The 27,060-nt window shown below is 39.0% G+C and overlaps 1 protein-coding gene across 3 annotated transcripts in view; it reads right to left on the reverse strand.

The window, feature by feature from the left end:
* CTNNA2 (catenin alpha 2) overlaps positions 1-27,060 on the reverse strand; it is a gene marked incomplete at both ends in the record, with an annotated part of 404,326 nt that overhangs the window by 347,532 nt on the left and 29,734 nt on the right. For all 3 annotated transcript variants that reach the window (XM_082282376.1, XM_082282378.1, XM_082282377.1), the window contains 2 exons: positions 1,656-1,822; positions 18,428-18,623. In XM_082282376.1, coding sequence (XP_082138502.1) covers positions 1,656-1,822; positions 18,428-18,623 — 363 coding nt within the window. The remainder of the gene's footprint in view (positions 1-1,655; positions 1,823-18,427; positions 18,624-27,060) is intronic.

Raw genomic sequence — 27,060 nt, forward strand, 5'->3', positions numbered from 1 at the left:
ATTACAGCACAATTCAGCATAAATCAGGCTTCATTACTCTGACATGCAGAATTATTTTAGTTCATTAATTTTATGGGTAACTTACACATGTCTTTGAAGGTTACCTTTGAGTCAATAGACGAGCTGTTCCTTCATCAATTTTGTATAGTATAACCATATTTTCCCCTAGTAATTTATTTGTCTAAAAGTAGTTAGCATTGTAAAGTGGTAAGATAAGGATATTTACATGTTTAATTCTCAGAAATAAATTACCCTTTTTAACATGAAAATGAAATTCAGAGTTAAGGTCCTTACGCTGAATTTTGCTCAAAACAGAGATTGCTGACTTCTTGGAAACAGAACTTTTAATAACATCAGATAAATGCAGAGATTACAAGCCACACTGCCAGACACTGCCCTTGCAAATCCAGGGTGTAAACTGTGCAAGTAAATACACCCACTTACAAACCAGCATTGGACATTTGTATTTTACAGAACATTTCTCTTCGACTATGAAAGAGCTTGAACACAAATTTTCATCATAATGTTCAGAAAAAAACTGTTGTTTATGATATTCAAGTGTTGGCCTTGCTAGGAATAGACAATTTGAATTACAGTTCCATGGAGCACTATAGAGAGGAAAAATTAAACGCATATTTGAGAGAGACACTGCTTACACTGCACGTAACCAGAGCCACATGCTGACAATTCTGAGAGCAGCATTTTACTCATTAAAGCAGAGCTCACTAGAACCTGTGCTGAAAAATCGGCCTCTTTCCTTATGGAAACTGTTTTCCAGCTATTCAGGTTATCTGCACAGTTTGCAAGTTGAAGGGTTCTCACTGTTTTTCCAGAACATGAGATTGTTGTACAGTTACACTGTTAAAATTACAAGTTTAAAAAAAAAAAAAAAACAAAGTATTTTTTGAACAGTTGCTAAAACGAACCAACTCTCCATCTCCTCTGTTAAACTCACACATGCACTCGTCAGGCTTTAAGTACTCTGTATATTATTTTCTGCACAATTTTGTTTTGTTTCAAAGGTTTTTGTTGATTTGTTTATGCAATAAAAATATAACAGTGCAACAGCTAGGCAAGGTGGAAAAATGTATTTCCCAGTTTCAACCGAAAATCTTTTTAATACTCCTGTATAAAAATGGGAGTGGTGACAATCAAAAGTGAATATAAATCTGTCCAAACTATCTGACAATCTTTAGTTCCTCTTTATTCTTTGATAAGACAGTTGTACTGTTGTCTCACTCCAAATTAAACATTCAATCTTTAGATATATCCAGAATTCATGAAGAGAAAAAAAGAAGAGTAGACAACTATAGTACCTAAACAGAAGACAGCAGTACTGGGAACATAACCACTGGGACAAGATGTGAGGGGAGTAAATGCTTCAGGTCAGGTCAGAGAGCTGTTTAACAGCAGCATGAGTCCAGTCACTGAAGCTATCTCACAAATTTTGCTTCAAGTGTCCAAATATTAATTTCTGCAGAACTAGAAAATGAATCAGACTAATGCAGAAATGTGTTAACTCCTACCTCTTACCAGCACTTTATGAAAACACAGTGGAGACTAAGGAATGTGGGCGGTTACATCCCTAATTGATTTATCCCATTTTACCACACGCAAAGCACACAAATCCAACAGAGAAGGTGAAAAATGCCTACGATTTTGAGGTGTGAGAGGAGCCTCATGACATCAGCCATGTCAGCCAGGATGAGCAGGCGAGTGACGGCCGAGAGCAGGGCCCGGGCAGCGCGCACCATGGTGCCCCTCTTCACCGAGGAGCAGGGGTCGTCCGCGAACTCCGACGAGGCAATCCGCATTGTTTCTCCTGGGATTGGGAACACAAATGGTCACTCGGGTTAGCTTTGAGCCTTGCATTTGTTAGTTTCCGGAAGTATAAATAACTCACTAGAAGCTAAGTGCTGTTGGGAAAAAATCGTAGAACAACAAAACCCTTGGGTTGGAAGGGGCCTTAAAGACCATCCAGTTCCACCCCAGGGACACCTTCCACTAGCCCAGGTTGCTCCAAGCCTCATCCAACCTGGCCTTGGACACTTGCAGGGATCCAGGGGCAGCCACAGCTTCTCTGGGCACCCTGTACCAGGGCCTCACCACCCTCACAGGGAAGAATTTCTTCCCAATATCCCATCCATCCCTGCCCTCTGGCATTGGGAAGCCATTCCCTGTGTCCTGTCACTCCAAACCCTTGTCCCAAGTTCATCTTCAGCTCTCCTGGAGTCCCTTTAGGCACTGGAAGGTGCTGGAAGGTCTCCCTGGAGCCTTTTCTTCTCCAGGCTGAACAACTCCACCTCTCCTAGCCTGGCTACGATTCAAAGATTCAAAAAAAAAACAACCTCTGCTGTTGTTAAAAAGAATCCTTTTTGTCTCCACTGAAGAAACTCAGAAAGAAAGTACTTTTAATGTGGAATCAAAGCATATTTACATTGGGTTTAAGACCATTAGAACAACATTAAAAAAAAATTCCAGATGGCAAAACTTCCCATAAGACAATGCAAATAGTGGGGGAGAGATTTAAGATGGCCACAGTGATTAATTCCCATCAGAACTCTTTTCCTTATTGTATTTATCATTAGGACTGCATGTTCATATTATAATTTGCAAGCCGTGCATCTTGGATGATAAGCTGATAATATACAATTTCAAAATAAAATTCAAATGGCTCATTTTTAAGACTACATATTCCTCTTAGCTTTCCATAAGGCTGGCAAAACTCTCTATTAATTTCCTGGGAAGCAATTAACAAAATTATTGCCAGATAAAAAGAGAACAAACCAAATTTCTAAACATACTTAAATGTTATATTGCTCAGCATCACAGAGCTGAAATCCAAGGTAAAACAGAAAATAAGGGTTCTGTGGAGGAGGACTACAGTTTACTGTCTTTCCATGCATTTTACCTGTGTGCCAACAATCACTGAAACTAGGAGCAAGGAATTCAAAGACATTTTTCTAACACATACTTTCATTCAAACAGTTATTTGAAAAATTTATCCACAACTCTTGGCTGAAAGTGAGCTAAACATTGGGAATGAAACTTCTATAGTAGTAGTAGTAGTAGTAGTAGTAGTAGTAGTAGTAGTAGTAGTAGCAGTAGTATGAGTCAATGACTCAAATATTTCATGTATAAGGGAAGGTTGAGAGCAACCACAGAACAGCTGAGAGCCCAGCATGCGAGCAAGGGCTAGATGTGAGTTTCCTAACTTGGGAATTTAACACTGGTCATCTAACCAGTGTAACATGGTAAGGCATCATCTTCCCTTCAATTATTTGTTGAGGGAAACCAACTACGCCAGTTTTGTGTGGAGAGTTTGCTCCAAAATGCACTCTTGGAGCGTATTGAGCTGATTGAACCCAAGGGGGCACACACAACCATGTGAAATCCCAGCAAGGCTTTCCCTTATTTAAGCTCTAAACTGGATTCAGATGAGATGGAAGTGATTCCAAGCATCCAGCAACAAAACTCTCATAAGTGAAAGTACTGAATTTCAGAGAAATCCAAGCTGAAATGGCAGCCAAAGCAAGGTTGGATTTTGGAATTAGATGCTTGCAAATTGCTTAACTTTCATTTTGATGCTGAGGAGATTTTACCATTTTCTTCCAAATTAGCAGCGTGTAGCTTCAGATAAATACTTATATTGGACTATGGAAGAAACAATATTTGATAATCAGCCAGTGGCACCTGGAAAATTATCTTCTTAGACTTGAATATCCAAGGAGATACCCCTAGCAAAAAGATTTGAAAATCAACGCTCATGGGCAGAGGGAAAATGCACAGAGGGTCAAAAGGAAAAAACCAAACAAACAGTTAAAAGAGTTTGGATTAGATATTTAGCCTTAGATACCTCACATTAGGTGAAATAAATTCCAAAATAATTAAGCAAAAAGTATTAAATAGACATCATCAAATAAGCAAACCACGAAAGTATGAGTATAAAAGTTCACAGCAGGTTGTTTAAAACTTAAAAAGATCTAGTCGCTCATAATTTAGAATCTAATAACCACTAGCAGTTAGGGGGATGAAGACTCGTCTGTTTCAGTGCCAATTAACACATTTTAATCCTCCTACAGCAGTGGTATCAAACCACTCTTAGGCTAAAGGTAACACTGGAGCTTCAGCTAGCCCAATTATTTTTTAGAGAAACCTTTTTATCTGGAAAAAGTCAACCCTACATTCAGTTATCCATTTCTTTCCAAATTCATTTCAAGTTGTTCTGTAATCTATATTAAATTCCTTTCAGTGAAAATTGGCTCAACACAAGAAACACAGACATCTAAAGTCATCAGGTCTGCTTCCTTGCCACTGCAGTCAGTCGTGTGATAATATAATTAATAACAATCTTAATATGGTAATAGCTACACTCTTAAACTTATCAAGCTGCCATCTTAGAAACAGCTCAGACATTTAACCCCAATTAATCCTATGTGAAGTAGAAATCTCATTCCAAAATGAACTCCAGAATGTGACTCTTTTCATTAGAAGCACTTTAATGCCATACTGCCTGTATTTGTAGATAATTTAAATCAATTTCTTCTCATGCTCCCTTTGTCCTTCAGTTTCACTGTGTTCTTCTTCCACTCTTGTTCCTATTGTCCCTTTTTAGCTTTGTGCATTTTTGTGTGGAATCCTGACAGATTAAAGGCAGTATATCAGTCCCCTCTAATTGCACACAATATCCACTTCTATAATCATTACAGCAGCCCCATGGAACAATTCTGTTTCTGGAGTACAAATGATAAGAACTGCAGGTTTCTAGGACCATTTGCAGCTATGAGAAATACTCATGGAATCACAAAATATCCTGCGTAGAAACTGTAAGGATCACTGAGTCCAGCACCTGGCCCTACAAAGGACACCCCAACAATCCCACCATGTTCCCAAGAGATCAACAACTGCAAAAATCTATCAACAGGCGATTGCAAAGGTCACCCAAAAAAGCTACTGGAATTTCATGAGCAGACTTAAGGTAAAATGTCTACCTATGAGGAAAGGAATGAACCAAGGCTTTCAATGGTTAATAGACAGAGGAAATGCCATTTTTTACAAAGCCTTGAAGTGTTTATTGAGATAGAAGAGCACAGAGCAGCAATCTAGAGAACAGCTATGATCAGTAAGGGATGCTGACAATAAAAACACCAAACACCTGGAAATAGTTAACAGAACAATGACAAATTGATTGGATGCACCACTCCTGAGCAGTTCTCAAATGGAACTAATTAATAAAGCTACAGTCTCATTAATCCATTTCTTTTCGATTTTTCCTTTTGTTCTACGTGTTCAAGATTAAAAAGACAGAACAACTGATCCACGACATAATGGAAGTATTTTAGAGTGTTCTCCTTGTAATTAGAGCAAAAGCACTGTTATGAAGCTATCCTAAATTATAATAATATATTGACCCAAACTGAGTTGCAGATTCCATATAAAACAGTGAGGATTACACTAATTGATGATACGATAGATTTGAACAACACGTAATTGTTAATAAGGCATATTTAAATTATATAAGCAGATTTTTAATCCTTTCATCATGGATGTTGTCTTGTTAAGAAACAAAAGCAAACCCTTCAGGATGCAAAGCTCTGCAATTTTATCCCCTTTGGATTTGTCTAGAAATTCACCAAATAGAATCGTACCATGCACTGTCCATCCCAGTACACATCTCAACAGTCACACTTAAGGAATAATGAACTTAATCTGGTCTTGGGTGGTTGGTTTCTCACTGTCTATATTTCTCCTACCTTATTAATCACATTGATTATTTACCACATCTCTTAAAACATCGTATTTTGTTTACAGTACTTGAAAATCCAGTCTCCATAACTGAACATGTTCATTTCAGTATTAACCTCTGTTTGACGTTATCAGAATGTGGGAAGTAATTTGCAGAGGATTTGTATTTTCATGCTGTATATTACTACATATAACTATGCCTTTTATTCAGAATTCCAAAAGCTTCATACAAACGGCAGCTTAGTCTTCCCTTTCCTTAATACCTTTTTTCTACATCTTTACTATGTTCCCTAAACTCACTTCCTCTCCCACTTGCAGCTGGGATTTTGCTCTCCATCTGTGGGAGAATGACCACTGTTCTCATAGTTTTAATGGATCTCAAGGCCAGAAAAGGCCATCTCTGATCAAGCCCCATCTTTTCCCATCACATTTCTGTTCCTAGAGCTGTGTCTCTCTGGAATTGATCGTACAGACAATCCAGTTCACTTAAATTTGACTCACTTTACATTTGACATTTAGGCAGAGCAATGGAAGATGATTCACTCTGCATTTTAAAGTACAACAGATATCCTTAAATCTAGTAGGTATTTTGGATTCAATGTTCTCTCTTAGATCCAAGAACACACCACATCATTCACTTCATGGATCATTAAAATATGTAATTTTAGTTAATCCAACTACTCCTTTCCTGAGGGACAGAAAATAGCAAGAATACAGAACTTCTAAGATATTTAGCCACATATCTATGGCAATGTAAGACAATTTATCCATGAATGTTATGTTTTAGAAAGAACTTTTCTAATTAATAGTCAGATTAATAGTGCATTTGGAACATCACTGATACACTTAAGTACAATAAAACACCAATTAAATTGCAATTCAAAATTAAATTGTTTGGGATGTGAGGATACATTAGCATTTCTAATCCCTCTTTGTCTGCAGCTCAGTTACTCAATGGATTAACACCCTTCAAGAACACACTAAACTGATCTGCCTTCACTGAACTGGAGAGTTCAGTGAACACCAACATGAGCATTTTAGATGCTCAACACTGTGGTTAGGAATATACTGGACCTCTTAGATTTCCATAAATACAGAGGCAGATCTGAAAACTCAAGCTCAACTGAATTATAACGTGGCTTCATTTGTATCCTGACAAAAGTCACGATGCTGAACTATGATGTTCTACTAAAACACGGAATCACGGAATGGTTTGGGTTGGAAGAAACCTTAAAAGCCCATCTTGTTCCACCCCCTGCCATGGGCAGGGACACCTTCCACTAGCCCAGGTTGCTCCAAGCCCTGTCCAACCTGGCCCTGGACACTTCCAGGGATCCAGGGGCAGCCACAGCTTCTCTGGGCAACCTGTGCCAGGGCCTCCCCACCCTCACAGGGAACAATTTCTTCCCAATATCCCATCTAAATCTACTCTCAGTTGAAAGCTCTTCTCCCTTGCCCGATCAGTTAGAAGTTCAGCTAGCAATTTTTCCACAACTTCTATGTTTATACTAAAAATTTGAGATCCCTAATTAAAAAAAGTATTTTCTTCTTTACCCAAATGCTGCAGAGTTGCATCAAGAAGCACATTCTCAATTATTACAATAGTTCATCACCTAAACAAGAAACTACAGTGGAAAATGTTAGGAGAAGTTGTCGTCTTTCTGGTGAAGTGTGCATGGTATATTTATTAAAATCATTATTGTAAAAAAGGACTAAAATGAATGGAACTGACAAAGAAAAATCTCTACGTCCTAGTGATTAACTTCTTGAATTTAATCATTTACTGGGTTTCTGTGTAACAATTTATTAATTTAAATAGAACTGTCATTAATAAATTTAACGTATCAGGTATAGAAGTGAACAGCATTTGAAAAACACCCAAGATTTCCTAGCAGGAATGGAAAAGGAGGCACTCCAAGAAAATGACTACAGCATTCAGCACTAGGCACAGAGATTCCATCATTCTGGATATTATTTTCATTCTGGGGCTTGAAGAGGCTCACAAATACAGGAAGGCAAGTTCGAGGGTAGATTCTATCTGTGCCCAAGGCACTGTGAACTAAGTTCAAAATCATAATTAGAATCAGTTCCATCACTCTCTATTATCACATGAAAATAAAAAATACCCAATGAAGAGTTTATTTGAAACTGATAATTTCTGAGATATGCTTCAGTTCAAAGGGTTGATATTTTCCAGCAAGATGCATTTTCATAACAAAATTTATCAAAAAATCCCAGTGATCTGTGAAAAAGAAGGAGCAGCAAGTTGCTAATGTCAGCTCATGGGAAGCACTGTGAGGAGGGGAAAGGATTGATGATGAGATTGATCAGTTCAGTGGATTATCAGCTCCCTAGTTGTTTTAAGGGTCACTTTTGTTTTACTGCTAATTTATGCCTTTCCTTACACTTAGATCCTACCTGAATGTCTTGAGAGAAGCAGTGAGAGAAGCAGGAAGCGCCTGCTGAATCTGGGGAACAAACACAGCTAAAAGTAAAAAAAAAAAACCCTTCCCACAACCTCAACTGGGATTAAGAGAACAGGCAGGTTAATGTTGGACAATTGAGGGGTTTGCAGCTAAGCCAGAAAAACAACAGGAAAAATTTAAGTAGAGAAATTCAGAAAGACACTCCAGTATGAGAGAGCATAAGAAAGGAGAAAAGCAGACCAGGGAGAGTCATCAGCACAGGGAAAATCTACGGTACAGGCTTACAGTAAGAAAAATATGAAATAGACAACAAACAATATAAAGAAAGTATTTACAGTTTACACACAGAAACAGATAGCAGGTACAAGAGCACTACTAAAAATCTAAGTTATTTAATTTCTATTTGTTCACATAATCTGCACACATTGCTTATGATATCCTATATTTGAAATCCAATGCAGTTATTTTTTCACCATAAACAACTTATCAAGGATTTTAAAATCATGCTCAAAGCATCAGCCTACATGAAAATTAAGTTTATCTTTCCAAAATTGGGAATTACATTTAAAAATTAATTTTCAAAGACTACAGCAGCTTTTCACTGAATTCTGACTTGGCAACATTTTAGTATCCTAACACTTAATTGCCAGTTTTAATGGGAATTCACATACATGCAGTGACACCTATGTGTGAATACAAGAGCTCCTTTTTATAACTATACTCATTGCTTGAATGTTTAAAAACTGCAAGAGCTTCTGTGCAGAGAGATAATGAGATAACTGAGCTTCATGGTGTGAATTTACATTCCAGTGCAGAGATCAAAACACAAAACTAATCCATAGCCCTCCATCAACACACAGAAAGGCAGACTGCTGTTGTCCACAGCAGAAGGCTACTAAACAAGGCATGATTATCATTAGATTTGTAATGACAACAGAAAGAAATGATCATTAGTCTAAGTCTGTATAGCTAAGAGAAAAAACTATGGTTGAGTGTTAGATACCTGGGCATGGCAGAAGCGAGGCTGAGGGCAATCAAGGCTGGAACTGGCACTGAGCAACCTGGTCTAGTGGAAGGTGTCCCTGCTCATGGCAGACTGTTGGAACTAGATGAGCTCTAAGGTCCCTTTCATCCCAAGCCATTCCATGATTCCACAATCTCCATCCTTTACTGGATGCAGAGCGAAACTCACTCAACAAAGGATGAGGAAAAGGCTGAGGTACTAAATTCCTTCTTTGCCTCAGTCTCCCAACAGTAAGAGCAGTTGTCCTCCAGGTACCCAGAGCTCTGAGCTGAAGGGCAAGGAAGGGAGCAGAATGAAGCCCCCAAAATTGGTTCTACTCCTGTCACTAATGCATTTATAGAATACTTTTTTATTGTATTTTTTACGGCAGTAGCCAGGTTTCAGTTCTAGCTGGGCTTTGGCCCTTGCCATTTTCTCCCTGCATGACCTCCAAACATCCTTGTAGCTCTCCTGAGCTGCCTGTTCCTTTTCACAAAAGTCACAGACTCTCCTTTTTTACCCACGTTCCAGCCAAATAAATAAAATAAGGAGCGATTTAAAACCATAAAGTCAACCACAAACAGGTGAAAGGAAGTAGAGGTGATACATTTTTTAAAGAAAAAACACATATATGTCATCACATACTGCAGAAATCACGTAATATGAACATAGGTTAAAAACTGACTTATCTGCAACTAAAATACCAAAAAGAAAAAAAGGCAACACATCTCTGAAAGTCAATTGGAACGATTAGGACGAATGAGATTTGCAAACATCCCAAATCAAAATCAGTGGAGAGCCTACAATTTTATTTTTAGTAGACAAAAAAATAATTCTAAATTCCATCAGCTTTACAGAACAGGCTCCTTTTCCAATGTTCATATATAAACAGCAGTTGGAATATCTCTCAGATCTGAAGTCTAAAAAGGATCTGTCGCTGATAAAGGGATTAAAACAGAGAGAACAAGATAGCTGGAGATCAGAATGCTATAATTTGACACTTCTCTGAGGAAAGCAGCGCCTGTTATTTAATAACATTTTATATTCACTCACTCTGTAAAGTATTACTGGCCTTTATAGTATGTGAATAATTTACTTCAGACGAAGACATGTTCAAAATGGTAAATGGAAAGGCAATAAATTAAAGCCTTTTATAAACTGACTAAGCATCTTTTAGGACTCAGATATTAGGAAGTATATTTCAAATTTTCATGCTGTCACTTTTAATACTCCTCTCATCAAATAGCACTTTCTGAAACCATATTCAAAATTAAAGCCTAATCTGTATGGGAGAAAGAAGCTTTTATACAACTTTAGAAGTTGGATGACTGCCATGGAAAATGCAGTCAAAAATAAAGAAGACAGAACAAAACGTACTGTACTGTAGGCAAATAGGAGGACTGAGCAGGGGGCAAGGAAGGCACTCAGATAAAATTTAGTGCTCCGAGGACTGATTGTATCTTTCTCATTAAATGCCATTGGGTAACCACAGAATCATGGAATGGTTTGAGTTGGAAGGAACCCTAAAGCTCATCTCGTTCTACCCCCTGCCATGGATGGGGCACCCTCCATCAGACCAGGTTGCTCCAAACCCTATCCAACCTGGCCTTGAACACTTCCAGGGATAGGGCAGTGTCTTGGTTTAAGACCATTTTAAAAGGTGGGCACTCAAAAATGAGTCACCTCCCCTTATTTCCAACCAATCCCCTTCCACCGATAAGGAATGAACATGAGTAGATATAAGTGAAAAAAACAACAGTTTACTAACAAAGGGAACAGCATCAGGCAAAAAATAACAGTACATAACTGCTAGATGCAAAATTGCCAAATTTTAAGAACTCCACGGGAACAAGGAGAGACCCGAAATGCCGGAATTACCCTTCCCAAGATGGCGCCTGTCTGAGGCGGCCGCGTGGCTGAGGGACAAAGGGAAGATGGCGTCACACCCTTCCCCTCCAAAATGGCGACTGCAGGCTCCAGGAACAAAGAGAGAAGATGGCGGCAACCCGTACCAGAAAGGCAGGATCCCACAGAGGATCTAGAGGCAGACAAAGCCTTGCTCGGTCATGTGGGGTCCGTGCAGCTGCCGCCACTTGCTCCTGCCATTTGCAGGCTCTGCCACGGCCGCTGTGGTGTGTGGCGGTAAAAGCACCGGGCTGTCCCCACAGGCGCATGGTGGCCTGACCCCAGGAACTTGCTCGCTTTTCTCGCTGCTGCCAGAGTTTGCAAAATTCACCTCGAAACAGTTTCTAACTGTAAAATGCATCTTTACCAGCGGCTACAGTTGCAAACCCAAAACAACCACCTCCGAAGTGGAGCTTCTGCCTTCTGCAGAAGTCGCCATGAACGGAAGAGCCTCTGCCCTCCTGGGGCGGGGCCGCCTGTGGCAACCACAGCTTCTCTGGGCAACTTGTGCCAGGGCCTCACCACCCGCACATGGAGGATTTTCCCCTAACATCTAATCTAAACCTGCCCTCCTTCAATTTAAGGCCATTCCCCCTTTTAATGAAGCAGAAATAATCCTGGTAACATGGATCCAAACCCAAGATTCCCATATGTTAGATGAATCACAGTAGTATTTACAATTACATTCTGAGCATGGAAAACCTTGTTTTTTAAAATTCCTTTGCAAAACTTACTCAACAGAACAAAATCTTATTGTCAAAGTTTGTTAGTGATTTATTTTTTTTCTGCATGTGTTAAACATGACAAAGTCACTCTTGAAATTTTCCAGTTAGTTTTTGAAAGACTGAAAATTCACTGTTCAGTGACAGAAGCATAAAGCAATGACCAAATCTCAAGCTCATCCCCTTGACTCTTTCTCCCTTCAATAAGCTACTTCCCAATTTAAATATCCCAGACAAAGTCTCTGCACCATTCCAGATCTCCACCATTTTCCCTATCCACCATTAGACAGCTGGTGAAACTCTCAGTTCCTTTGCTCTGCTAAAAACTTCACTGACCTACACAGTCATCTGAGGTCACTCCTGTGCCAAGCTAAAAGGAATTTCCTTCCAAATACTTTTGATCCAACAGACTAAAACAACTGATTTTCCAGTTCAAAGGGTGACTCAAACTTTTCCTTCTTTTTTTCCTTCTTCCTTTTTTTTTTTTTTTTAAATGTTGAAGAAAAAGAATTTCAGTTCAGAATTTCTGCCTAATGAATCAACAGCGGTTTCATTTCCAGCACTCGGCTGTGACTCAGAGGATGTCTCAGTAACACATAAATCAGAACAGCTTCAAAAGGGGAGGTCGAGATGCTCACCCCGTGGTGCTCTGCAGCTTCACAGAACTGTTCTGAAGGGTCAGAGACTTCAGCTCCAATCTGCACATTGAACTACGCACAGAGGGGACACAAATACAGATTTCACGCATGGGGGGAAATCTCCTTGCAGAACATTGCTCATGGTTAGCCCAAAACTTAAATGAAAAGGCTGTACATTAAATGCTGCTGAGGATTTCCTCACTGTGGATTAAGCCTACCCAGTTTGGGAATTAATGCTGGAAGACAGAACAGGGCAGGATAACTGCCTGTTGTAGCTATTCCAATTTGTAAGATCTTATTTTTTTCTTTTATTAATTTTCTTAATTTAAATCCTAGTGAAACTATTCTCCAAATTTGACCTGAATTCAGAAATTTCATGCATACTAATGGGTGGCAGAGTTAAATATTTACTGCAAAACATGGCCTAGTTACAATCCCTTGAGAGGGATTTTTTTTTCTTTTAACTGTGCTGCATTTCTGCAATAATTCTCAAATAAAACCCCTACTAACAGTAATATTTCTTCTAAAAGAACAAGCAGTAATTTTAGGATTTGATTTTAATATTCAAGTCAAATATTTATGGAAGAAACACTATTTCTAGAACTTTCAGTTTGTGAGTATAATTTTATTTTTGACAACTGTCAGAAGTTGACATTTTAAAGAAATCTTATTCTTCCCTGATATAAAGCCACAATAGCAATAAAATCTTCAAGAAAGACAATGTAAATAAATACAGTATTAAAAAATCACGTAATATATTAATTTATATTACTTTTCAAACCTATATCACTGTTTTTGCAAAATCTGTCTCCAACTGTCACGTTCAGGCAATATATCAAACACCAACTACCCTTTATAACAAACATATCTGGGAGGTGTAAGTTACTTCCATAAATTTAAACTAACATGAGCTTAAACAAAACCCTGAAAAGGGAAATGAATATCAGAAAAGCTCCGGCCAAGGCTGGAACAAAAATAAATCTTTTTGAAATGGTGCAGAGAATAGAGAAGAAGCAAAGATCCTCGGACAGCCAGCTGGCTTTACCAAGAACCAGGATCATCAGCAGTTCTCCCCAGCAGCCTAAACCATGTGTACAGAAAATCATAAAGCCATGGAACGGTTTGGGTTGGAATGAACCTTAAAAGACCATGTAGTTCCAACCCCCCTGCCATGGGCAGTGACACCTGCATGCATTTCCTTTTTTCTCCACTTTTAGTTTTTTCCTTAAGGATCAATCCTCATCAGCCACAAAGGGGAATAGGATAAGACATCGGGTCTGCTTCACAGAAAGATAAAATGGTTTGGGTTAGAAGGGATTTTGAAGGTCATCTAGTCATCCCTTGCAATGAGCAGGGACATCTTCAACTCAACCAGGTTGCTCAGAGCACCATCCAACCTGACCTTAAATATTTCCAGTGATGGGGCATCCACCACTTCTTTGGGCAGACAGTTCCAGTGTCTCACATAACCACAGAATAGTGAATGTTGAGTGCCAGATGTGTCTGGTCAGCCATAAATATAAAATGTATTTTTGCATATATATATAGATACACACACACACACACACACACACGAGCTGTATATGTGTGTTTGTGTGCATGTGCCTACTAGAAACACAGGATTCTTCTTGTTCCCACTTGTAACTGGGGTCATGGAGCTGCAGCAGCCTCACTCCAGGTTTTGGGAACCCCTGACCCTACCTTTATGTATACCAACTCTTGGAGATGCTCTACAACATCTGCGTTTTCATCGGAAAAGGAATTTTAATGTCTTTCTGCAGAGAAATTGTCAGAGAGCTGAAAGATAATTAATGAATGGAAAAGAGTCTGAAAGAGCCAGCAATAGAGAATTTGCAAGGAATGGCATTTAGAGGGCCAGATTTCTGAGGAGGAGCATTGCAAACATGAATAACAAGTGAAGTTGCTTCCACATGTAACAAGTAATTGAAAATAGATAAGGAATTTTTTTTATTAACAAGATAAAGAGTTTTCAGGCCACAGCTCCAGTGACCTGCTGAACAGAAGGCTTCAAATCTTTGTCCTCAAAGCTTTCAGACCAGGCATGAGCCACCAGCCAGACAAAAATGAGTTGCAGAGCACCTCATCACAGATATTATTGGAAAAAAAAGAGGGTATGTTTATTGTACACACAAGTTCTTTCAAAAGTGCAGAGCAAGATTCATTTTCCCATTAAGCATGACTGCCCACATGCCCCACTTCACCTTTCAGAATGAACAGAAATTCTAGTTTGTCTAAAAAACCTGTTTTCCAGTAATTTCTCTCCACAGACACATTTTCCTCTATCAAGAACTAGCACACAGTAACATCTGTAAGCAAAAAAAAAGAAAAGTTTTCATATACTTCCGTGAAAAGGTTTATAAATAAACATAGGGAGAACATAAGTTTAACTGAAAAGATCGGGGGAGGTTTTTGTCTAAAAAAAGATTCACACAGTTCTAGAAAAAAAAATATTCTGGATATTCTAGATTTTTCTACAAACTATCTTTCATGGGATTTCATTTAAGTTTTACAACATCTTTCAAAAAGCTTTCAAAACTAGATAGTGAAAAGCATTAAAGCACTCAAAATTTTATTTTTTAGTGTATTCTGTCAGTGAGAAAAAAACTGCCAAGAAAGTTAAAGTCACTTTCATGTCTCAGACGTTCATCCACAATTTCAAGATAGTCATAGAGCACATCGATTGTTGGGGCCCTCTCCCCTGCCGTGGGGTTCTGGGAGAGGGGCCCTGAGGGGAGGCACGGGGTTTTCCTGACCCCTGGTCAGCCTCGTTCCCCACTGGTTGTTTTGTGTTCCCTGCATGGGGAAGGACCCTTGGGTCCTGTAATTGAGCAGTTCCTCGGCAGAGCTCTGGCCATGAGGCTGGAGAAATAAACATCTCTGAAACATCTAGCAAGAATCTGTCCATAGATATTTCTTTTCCACGGGCCTCGTTATCTGATACACGTGTTGCAGTATCCGCACTGTAACAAGAGATCACATTCCTTTTTACAATGTCCATAAATCTGCATTAACAAAAAATTAACCCTACCTCAACTTTACCCTGTCTTCAAGTACAAAAAACATCAACAGCTATTTTCTGTCCCATGACTGAAGTATGAATTTCAGATTATGGTGTGAAATTTTATCTACCATGCTTGAAAAGCAAAAATTTAAAACACAGCAACCAGCTGCTGGACTAAATTGTATTTTTAATGGAAATTTCAGCTACATGCCAGAAAACTTCCAGGAAAATTACATTGAAATCAGGCACATACCTACAGACAGATATTGCCAAAGCCATTTACCAGATAGAATAAATTTACATGATTATAACCTACTTCCTTGTGTTGCCTTCTGCAGCATCCCAGACTGTCTCTTAATAAATTTAATCAAACCTGAGCCCAGTGGTCCTGCAGTTCTTGACAGATTTTTGTGTCAATCACGGCCTGAATTTCTCCTCCACAGGGAATTTCCTTTTTCTCTACTGATCAATAAAAGACCAGTTGCATTTAGACACCTGTGTTGTCAATGTAGCATATACTGTGCTTTTTATTCCTGTGAGTTCTTCTTCACTTCCCTGCACTTCTCAGGCTTTGTAGCTTCATTCTTTATGGTCACAGAATCATGGAATGGTTTGGGTTGGAAGGGACCTTAAAGATCATCCAGTTCCAAATCCTGCCATGGGCAAAGGCGTCTCTGCTTTCCCTCCTCTCTAATATAAAAAGCCATGAATGATAAATAACCACATTTCCCAGGTCTCCTTTGTCCCCCATCTGGGAGATCCTTTACACAACTCCAACAGTACCAGAATAAACACCCACACAGCAAAGCATTTAATGGCTCAGCAACTGGATAATTTCATTTAGATGGTTTTGAGCTGTAAGTGTTCCTATTATGGAATCATTATGGGATATACAGGGTTAAGCTTTAGGCATCAAATCTTCTCTTTTTGCTCTTTGTGTTTTTAGAACCCAACTTCATAAATCAAGCCCACTGATCACCAGAGTTTTCTACAGCCAACAGAATTTACCCTTCCACACTACAGAAGTAACAAGAATCTTAACACCACGGGCACTCTCAGTTATTCCAAAGCATTTTGCAAATGATATAGAACATTTGTTCCACACCTATCAATGAAAAGCAAGGGTCCCTGGAGTGAATTGCTGCCTTTAGTAGTACATAACAGTACCCAGCAAGGCAGGGCAGGAAATGAGGAGCACACCAAGAGCCAGCTGTAACTGCCGCAGACATTTTTAGGTTGACGATGTAATTATCCCAGCTGGAACCCTGCCAGGAAATCAGCCAGGAAAACACAGCCTCAGTTCATTAATCCAGCTCTTTATGCCACTGAGCTAAACATATCATTTCACATCACACCAGGGCTGGTCTCGTTTACACGGCTCGTGGGTGCTAATAATGGTGTGTGGTGTCTCCTGCTCTCCTCATTATGGGATCGTGTTGAACAGGCCCCAAAAAAAGCTGCTCCACTTTTCTGACAGGCTTTTTTCCCAGCCTGGAGTGTTGACAAGAGATGAATGTCTGTGTCATTCTGTGTAATACTGTTGAAGATCTTTCTTCCCCTCTCTGCTTCTTCATTGTTGTTTGGGTAGGATTTTTTTTTAAATATAAGTTAAAAAAAGAAGAGTAAAGGTCTTTTTGTCATTTAAAAAGTCAAAAATTCAGCCTAGATAAGGCAAGTTTAGGTTGATGCCTCTAACTCAGTAGAAGACTGCCGAGGAGAAGCTGAGTCAGCATCACAAACCCAAAAAGGAGAGCGTTTTAAATTCAGAGAGAACATGGGCACTCGTGTCACGACTGAAGATGCTGAGCTACAACTTGACACAACACAAAATAAGGAATGTAAGCAACAGGAAACTGAAGTAGTGAAGTAGTTGACAAATGAAAATTAATGCCAGAAGAGCCAGGCATCAGCATTAAAAAGCTAAAAAAAAAAAACCAAACCCAACCAAGACTCCACCATCACAACAACACCCAGAAGAAAAAATAATCAACAAAACCTAAAACCCCACTAGAGTATTGGAATATCATTGTACATAGAGCATACAGCAAATACTTAACTTATTCTGATGTACTGGCAATTGAATACTTAAGAAAACCCAAACCACACAGAACAGGAAAACAGTGAAACCAAATATACATAGAGTGGAGAGGAGGAAAAAATACCCTCAGGATGGAACAGATTGGAATATTCACTAATCAGTGCTTATATATACAAAATTTAACCCTGCCTTCTCATATGATCAGTCCAATTTGCACAAGATGAAAAATTCAAAGTATGAGTTCTGTGGGAGTAACTCACTGAACATCAGTATTTTACACCCCAATCCTTTAGACTCCTTTTGAAATCTCAGTTGGAGATCTCTCAGTCTTCTAAAACCCAGGGCTGATGATACTGGCAGATGGTATCTTTAGATTATAGGACTTACAATGGAATAAACCTGAAAGGTACTTAATTCTGCTGCAATAAAGATAATTACAATCAAAGTCAATAAAACTGAAACATTTTGTTATAGGCATATATTGAAAACATATTTTTCCCCTACCACACAGGTAAATTTGAAAGCATCTCATACCCATTTTATCTTCTGAAAGAAAATGGTCAGATTTTATGAGTATCCATCTATCACCAATACTCAGAAAATAATTGCTTTAATATTGCTATTATCTCTGTATTTTCAGGCTTGGGTAATTTTTTTAATATATATTTCAATATCTACTTGAAACCACAAGTACTTCTATATTGCTGTTTTATCTGGTTGATAATTGTTAAATTGTTCAGAAACATATGTGCCATAATCCTAAATCTACATTTGCACCCACAGGCTTCAAACCAGTGCTCAGATTTAGCCAAGTGAAAGAAACCACATCATTTTGTCACACAGCAGAATAAAAACAGGCCGAAGATGAAACAATAAGCTTTGGCACCAGGTGAAGCTTTACTTCAGTCAAGCATTTTGTCCCACATACCTTGTTTTCGAACATCTTCTACAGCAGCAACCAATTCCTCCTTGAGATCCTGGCTCTCTTTAGCAATTTGGTCTCCTTTTTCCAAGAAATTTTGAGTGGCCTGCTCCACTGAGGCAGCCAAAACATGAGCCTTCTTCGAGCGGCCTTTCTTCTTGCCAGAGGGTCCTTTATTGCTCGTGTTCACCAGCGTCGTCACCTTTGGGCAGGAAAAACAAGTTTTTGTCAGTTTGAACAATTCCCCAACTATTAACAGGAACACCTAACTCAATCCTCACACTATTTTCTGCGCCCTGGAAGGGATGAAGTGGTCACATGTTTTGAACAGATAAAATGGAAGTATAAAATCCAACAGCATGTCTTTCAACAGAGGGTTTTCCTTTTAAACTCTCCACAGTCTGGGCTAAGCAAATCACAGCCAAGCAGCAAAAAGAAAAAGATAAGAACCAGGCATGGCAGGGCAGTGCTGCCAAAGCATCGTTTTTGTCACTGGTTTTCATTTTTAAAAAATGAAGAAGCTGATAAAATGGAACCTGAACACACAAGGGTCAGAAACCATTCAAAAAGCAATTGTCCCTTGAGGTAATGTACTGTCAGTGACAACACACGTGGTGACAAAAACATTGCGGTTGTTTTCCAGACGTGAAAGGTATGAAGAGCTCCCCCTGCAAAGATTATACAGGTTAAAACCCTTTGCCTTAGTGTTGCTTCACTATATTCCTAATATTTTGTCATAAACCCACAGCAGACAGTGAAATGATCAGTGAGTATTTAAACAGAAAAGATTCTGCTTCCATGTTTGCAGAACCTCCTGAAGGAATTCTTTATTGAGCTGTCAATAAACTGATTAGAAAGCTTAAAAACACAGCACAGCATGCAGATCCCACAGCTGAGTGCTGGGCAAAGAGGGAATCCTGCTTTACTCCTGCAGTACCAGGCTGCTGCTCGGTAGAACAGGAATTTTGAACTGGGTATTATCAGGTGTTAAACGCACAAAAAACCAGCAGTGGATCCATAATGCTCAGGGATGCAATTCTCCCTAACTGGGATACAAACCAGGGCACTTGAAGTGTTGCATCAGGGTTCTAAGCCACAAATTTGCTGCAAGAAAATAAATGCCTTCGCAATAAAGACATTTCACTAAAAACCGAAGGATTTTAAAACAAGGATGAAAATTCACTGTCATCTCATCCCTGTTACCAGAAGAGTGACAAGGTCTTTGGCAGAGTTTTGACCAAAAAGCCTTTTACCATGCTCCTTGTGCTACATTTCTTTTCTCTTTCAGATAGTTTTTATTCCAAATCACATCTAAAAACTACAGACTGTAGTACCTATGTCTATATCTATATCTATTTTTATATATAATCTGGGCTTGGAAACACCATAAGCATGGATATATTGGGAGGAAAAAAAATATATTCCAGAGCCTTCTTTCAGGAAGGAGTCTGCCAGGCTACTGGAAAGTAATATTCATCCACCATATGGAGACGTATTTTCCACTATTTGTATCTAGAAATAGTATTTTCTTTATTAGCTTTCCCTTGTAAATATTCCTCATGAAATTTCCTGAAGATCCTTTCATAGTTGATCATTGTCATTGGCATCTTCATGGACACCTACGGAAATGCAAATAATTCTAAATCACCACCAAACAATAAAAGTTTATCAGAACTTCCCAATGTGGCAGTTATAAATTAAAATAAAATAATTAGTAATATTTTCTTTAAGGCTTTTTTGAAGTAAAATAACTGCTTTGCCCTATGCTGCCTGATGTGCCCAAATAGAGAAAAATCATTTCAACTGTCCCCAAGTGCTCAAAATCTTCTCAGTTCTCTGTGTCAGTCTGAGTAGAGCAGATGAACATGTGAAGGTCCTAGAGAAGAAGAGGATCCAGCACTGGCAGAAAACCTTTGCTAATGCTCTGAGCTGCTGAGTTGAGAACTAACACAGTCGATAGGAAAATCCAAATTGCCACAGAGGACGGAGATTTTTTCTACCAGTTCTTATAACACACAGGTAGGAAACACCAGGCCCAAAGTCAACCCCCTTTTTCTAAAGGAAAAGCTGGTGTATTCTGCTTGAGCCCAATTCCTTCATAGAAGTTTTGCTGCTCTTTTTTCTTATTCATTTTGTTTCTAGCATTAAAAAAGGAAGTTTCCATCATGTCAAAAGCTGGGACTCCAATATAATCATGGAAGAGTCTAAGGTGAGCCAGCAAGAGAGCACAAGATGACAAGTGGTGCTGGAGGCATTGTTTGCCAATGAACCTCAATGATTTGTAAATTTGAAGCAAAGGCTTTAAAATTTTAAACCGGATCTGCTGGCATGAAATCCAAAAAAAGCAACATCTCACTACCCTCTAATCAACAGCATTCAGATGAAGCAAGAAGAGAAACCATTCTTCATGTGGGGCTAGGACATTCCCTTGGAAAAGGGCAATTCTGGATTCCAGTCTCTGTGCCAACAGGTTGGGTTCTGGATAGTACAGAGCTCTTATAGGAAGCAAACCACTCATAAAAACTGGAATCTTGCCATTTTGCACACCTTGTGTCAGCTTCTTTTAAATCACATTAAATTGCCAGTTAAAAGGCTAAAAATGCACTCTCTTCCAAAATTAGAATTCCTGTTCAGGAAAGTCAGCTGCACTGGGACAGGGCAACGGGGGACGAAGGCTTCTGACACCAGTGACAGAAAAACCCATGGCATATTAGCTTCTTTCACATTTTTTAAAAACCTATAACCTGTGAATTTATATAAACTGCAGGAAAAAAATAATGAAGAAAAAATAATAATAACCTTTTATCTTATTGACATAACTCACTTTTCTAGCAGGGCTTTAAAGCTAACTGATTTATTTTCAGTATCTTACCCCACCTATACTGATACAAAGGAAAGAATGTCCCTATCTGCTTCTGTTACTAATTAATGCAGAACTCGCCCAAAATTCTGTACAATCATCAAATATATCACTTGATAATTACCATAAGCTCATTTGGCAGCCCTGTAATGATCCTGGCTTTGTGATCCCACTAGGGAACCTTGCTCTCTTATTTTATTAAAGAAGCTTCACACAGTCCTAGCACAGATCTCTGCCGGAAAAACAGAACTTCACTAATTAATAGTTCAGCCCCATCCTGAATGAAGGCCTCCTTCCACAGCTCCAGCAGCACAAAAGAAAGGTGAGGATGTCTTTGCAGAAAGCAGAACATTCTATTAGCATGGATTTCCCTATAGCAGAGGTCACGTGCGGGCAGGGAATGCCAGAAGTGAAAGGGGATAGAGCTGGATCACACACTCACCAAATTAATCCCCTGTCAGCAGCTCCAGCTCACAGAAGAACATTCCTGGCTCTCTGAATTAAACTGTCTTCCCTACAGATTTCTGAAAAGCATGGGCCACCAGTTTAAGAGCTGTAATTCTGCCCCTTTGCCTTCTCTTTGCTCAGTATCTGCTTGAATTGCATTAGTTACCCAAGACTTTCCATAACCACGTTAAAAACAAGCATATATTGACAATTTTTGAGGCAAATATTGATAGTTTCTTTTTGTTTTGTTTTTTTTTTAATTATCCTGCTAATCCTTGTGGTTTCTCACTGGTCCCTCACACAGGACAGATGCCTTAGTATTGTGTTTTCAGCACAGACTGGGTGATGAAAGGATTGAGAGCAGCCCTTTGGAGAAAGGCTTGGGGACACTGGTGGCACATGGCAGGGGGACTGGACCAGGGGATCTTTAAAGGTCTCTTCCAGCACAAATCATTCTATGATTCTGTGATTCTACAAATTTAAATATCAACGACTGAGGCTGTTGGGCTTTTCTGAGGGTGGACAGCATTTATATGTTTCCTTGTTTTTAATAAACCAAAGCAGGCAAATCAAATACAGCTCTGCAAACATGTCCATTATGAAAAACATTCACACAGATACTTGGCTCTGGTTGTGACAGGTGAAATCAACGTAAAAGGATTTCTCTGAAGGATCACTAATTGCTTGCAAAAAAAAAATTCACTATTCTCCCCTGTGCCCCTTGTATTTTCAAGTAAATATTATTTGTTCTTCCCAGCAGCATTTCCTGAATGTGAACAGCTACGAGTTGTTCCTCTCTTCTCATGCACTCATGGATCACCAAGGTGTTGGAAACACTCAGTGACCTGAGCAAAGACAGCCCTGACATTTCAGTGGAAGGGCCCTTTCATTTCTAGATATCAGCTGCCCTTCCACTCCACTGCACCATCTCATTGCCTCACTGGTTGTATAATGGTAACCCCTCGAGCACTCAAAATCCTGCTGTTTCCAACAGAAGTTTGTTTCATCAAAGGAAAAAAAAAAAAAGCATTAGAACTGCCTGGAAAACACAAAATCTCTTTTTCAAAACTGTCTCATGGCTGGGTTTGCTTTTTTTTGTTTGTTTCCTTTGGCAGAAGAGACCTTTCAAAATACCTGGTGAGAAAAGCCGATTGTGCTGTGGGTTAAAGCACCAGCATGGCCGTAAGAAGGTCTGATTTGATTCCCTGCTCAAAATGAGGTGAACAGACCTGAGCACTGTTTTTGTGACCTTCCCTTGGACCATCCACCAGCAGAGCAAACAGAGGTGGAATTTTGCCATATAAATTCCTGGCTCTGCACACCAAAGCCTTAAGTTATGATGTGGCTCTCAGCAGTAGCTCATTAGCTGATCCCACTCCAACTGCAAGGTATTACTGAGCAAAATACAGGAGAAAATGCTCTCAACAACTACATTTCATTCACATACAAAAGAGAAAAGCAGCTAAATTGGATTTTTTCCATATTTGTGCAGAGGAGCAGATAACTTGTTGGGTTTTTTCCCATATTTGTGCTTATTGTCTAGTGCCACACACAAAAAAGGGGTTTTTCCCTATTACAGCAATATGGGTGAACACAGATGTTGTGCTGAGCATGATTCAGTCTGTAACATAACTCCATTTTTTGATAATAACTGTTCTTCAATTTTCCCTATCAACTTGAGTAATTTGCCACTGTCCTTACCCCATAAATCATAACAGCTTACATAATTAACTCTTGTAATTATCTCCGCACGATTAGCACCAGCTGTCTACGTAATTCATAAAGCTGAAATTCTCTTCCTATCCTATGTGGATATTTGGACTCTCGTTGATAAATAGAACTTTGCCTATCCACGCTGAATTCCAGTGGTTTAACCCAGCTTTTTGTACTCCTTCCAGCTCCCCTCAGTGTTTGCAAACACCTGTGGGTTAGAGGAATTCATAAATAAGCAGAGTACTCTCTCTAATGCATAAATTATTAGCTGGGGTGCTACAAAATGCCAGTGCCACACCTACCTTTTGGCTGGGAAGCACTCAGATAACTGAGGCAACACTGATTAGAGCCAGGATATTTTAATCCAGTGTAGCTTGAGGACAGCGAGCGGCTCCGATTCACATTTCTGCTGCCAAACGCTAATTCCTGAACAAATCTGCATATTTCCATTCTGCCCACATGAGGTACCTTTAGGATGTAATTTGGAGATAGCAGCACCGTTGCTGTTAATTTGTATTTTTCTTATCAGTGCTCCCACCACGGGAAGAGGTTTACATCCCAGCCAATGTGAATGAATATTATATAAGGCACTTTGAAAGTTCTTCAGCAAGTATTCATTCTCAGTGGAACTTCTGACTACTTGTTATGCTATCAAAAAGGATAAAAAATAAATAAACCAACCCACACTTAACTTTCCTCCTACAAATCTTCCCAAAAAAACTATCAAAAATTTCTACAACAGACATACAAAACATGAAATATATTTTCACAAATCATATTGCCAAGAAAAAGAAGACTAGAAAAACACAATTAAATGAAGAATCATGGTTACGTTCCTCCTAAAAATCTTCATGAAAAATGTATACAACAATGATGAAAACCTGCAGTGTGTTTTCACCAACTCTCCCACAACTGAAACAAGAATCAATATAAATTAAGCTAATAAAATGTCTCCCATAATACAATTTGCCTCTAATTTGTATTAATTTTTTTTTTTTTTTTGTGACAAGTTTCTCCTGTCAATTGGCACTAAAGGACTGTGATGCTATTTAGAAGCCAAATATGAATTCCAGGAGTTACCTGGTAGACAGGAAAAACAGATTATTTAATATTCCACTCATGAAAGGCAGAAGATTTACATTCCTCAAGTTTCCCAAGAATTCACTTGCTCCTGTACATTACTTGAGGTTCCTCACACCACCCAGTTGTCAACTGGCACCTCTAAGGGTCGACCGCCTCTTGAACTGGCAGCACAAGCAGCAACATCCATTACAAGACTCCCTCTCCATCTCTGTGCTGGCAGGATTTCAAAACCTCACTTTTAAGAACTAAATAATCCCATTCCTGAACACAGGTTTCCAGTATCTTGTTAGGATTTTGACAATTCCAGCTTTTGCCGAGAGAGAAAAGCCGAAGCAGGTGTTTAAATGGAGCAATTATATATTCTTCAGCAAAACCATCGGCTTAATCTGACTCCTAAAAAATCTGTTCAATGCCTTTAAATGCAAGAAGAAGATAAAAGTCAAATTCTAGATCTTCCTCTCAATGTGTAATTCACTGAGGGTTTTCTAATTGTACAAAAGGGCTTGATCCCAGTCAAGTCCAACAGCTAAAGACAGCACAGAATCCACAAATTCCTATTATTTCACTTTTTTAGCTTTCACCAAGCAAGTAAAGCTGTACCTTTTCAAAAATTCATATCTATGGCTTGTGTTAAACATGAATTTTCTGCCATCTCTTTCTTCATTATGCATAAGAGTAGTTCATGATCATACTAAGCTGAAAACAGGAAGAAGAATTCTTCCCCCCACAATGGCATAATTCTGGCAGGATGACCACCTTAGGGGCCAGGCCATGAACTGTGGGGCACAGCACTGTCTTGGGAGTAAGAAATGTAGGTTAGAAGTTCCTCAGGCTCAGCAGAGAAGTGAACCAAGTCTTCTTCCTTCAGAGGTGACCACCTCAACACCTGGGATATTTTATAAGGAGGTGGACTGCAGCACCAGCATGCTTGGGCTTGAAGGGAGAAGAATGAGCCATTTTTTAACCCTGAGGGAAGATTTAAGACTAACTCCAAGCAAACTTGTGCTCTATTAATCACCATGTGACATTAGCTCCCCTCTGCAGGCTCAGAGTTCAGCATATAAATTCTGGAAAGGGATGGGATTTCAAAAAGCTCCCTTTCCCATCTCTTCCACAACATCTTCTAAATCTCACTCCTAAGCATCTCTTTCCTCTCCTCCATGTGTTGAAAAGGAGAATTAATCATGTAACTTCTGTTTATGGATTACACTCCCAGAGCTGGATGCCTAAACGGACTTGGCATCTCGAAACCTTTGAGTCTTCCAAAGCTCTAAATCAAGGATCTGAATTTTAATTGGAGCAACATGTGGAGACACAAATACTTCCTGCTTGTGATCCTGCCACTATCTTCCTTCTGTTTCTCATTGTCCAAGTGAGACAACATCACGTATCCACGTAGGAACTTAAAATGCTGAAACCACTCAAGGCAACTTATTGGCTCCAAATGATCATCTCTGTGCAACTCAGCAGTGGTTTAACAGATCACAACTCAAAAAACATTCCTTTAAAGAGTAAAACATGAAGTTTATCTTACCCCGGCTAAAAATAATCAGAAAGCTGGAGTCTACCTGATAATCAGTAAATATACATTAAATGCAGTGACCTCAAACCAGCCAGAAATGTCAACTTTCAGTGCTGTGGTAAATGATCTTGGCAACCACTGAGCAGTAACTGAGGATGAAGTAATTTTTTGCATTCAATAACTTTATTTAACTTCTCACAGTTAATAAGTTATTACTACTGCAACCCTCCTGCTGACATCTGTTATTTTCCTTGTTAATTAAAACAGTAAATGTCACTGATGCCATAAGTGTGTGTTTTTCTCCAATTTTACCAACTTTTCATTCTGGGCAAAACTTTGTTGCACTACTTTTGGACACAGAAGAAAAGTCATCATCATCTGCAGTTTGCTGTAAAGATATGAAGCCCCCAAAAAAAGCTGCCTGCAATCTACGTGAATGATACAATAAAAAGTACAAAATAAGAAGTATAAAGGAACATCTCATTAACTCTTATGCCTCCTCTTATTCCAAAACTGAATACAAAGCTAATAGTCAAGCTTACAAACACATCACATGCAAAATGTGAGATATGTACAGTCAATAGCTATCTATTATTATCAAAAAATTAAGTCTTGTGGTACTCAAAGGGTATGAAAAATAAAAGATTACTGGTATTATGTATTATGTGGGAGAAAATCAACAAGTGTTCATTCCAGACTCAGAGTTATCCACATTAATCGATCAGAAACGAAGCCACCTTGGCCTAAATATTACCAAGTGGATCCCCAAAATCTCAAAAAAGAAACAAGATAAGGAAAACACACACATCTGTAGTTGAATTAGAACCAAATGCAAGTGTACTTATACTCATCTCAAAAGTACCAAATCACTTGAGAACTGCAAAGACAAAAAAATACCAAAAACCTACTTGGTGTCAAACTGTCTCCCACCAAGAGCCTTTATTTCTCCCAGTTCTTTAGCAGAACAGAGAATAAATCCAAAGGATGTCGGACTGATTCAAGGAAGATACTGCA

This window comes from Coloeus monedula (genome assembly GCF_965178545.1).
Source record: "Coloeus monedula genome assembly, chromosome: 5".
NCBI lineage: Eukaryota > Metazoa > Chordata > Aves > Passeriformes > Corvidae > Coloeus > Coloeus monedula.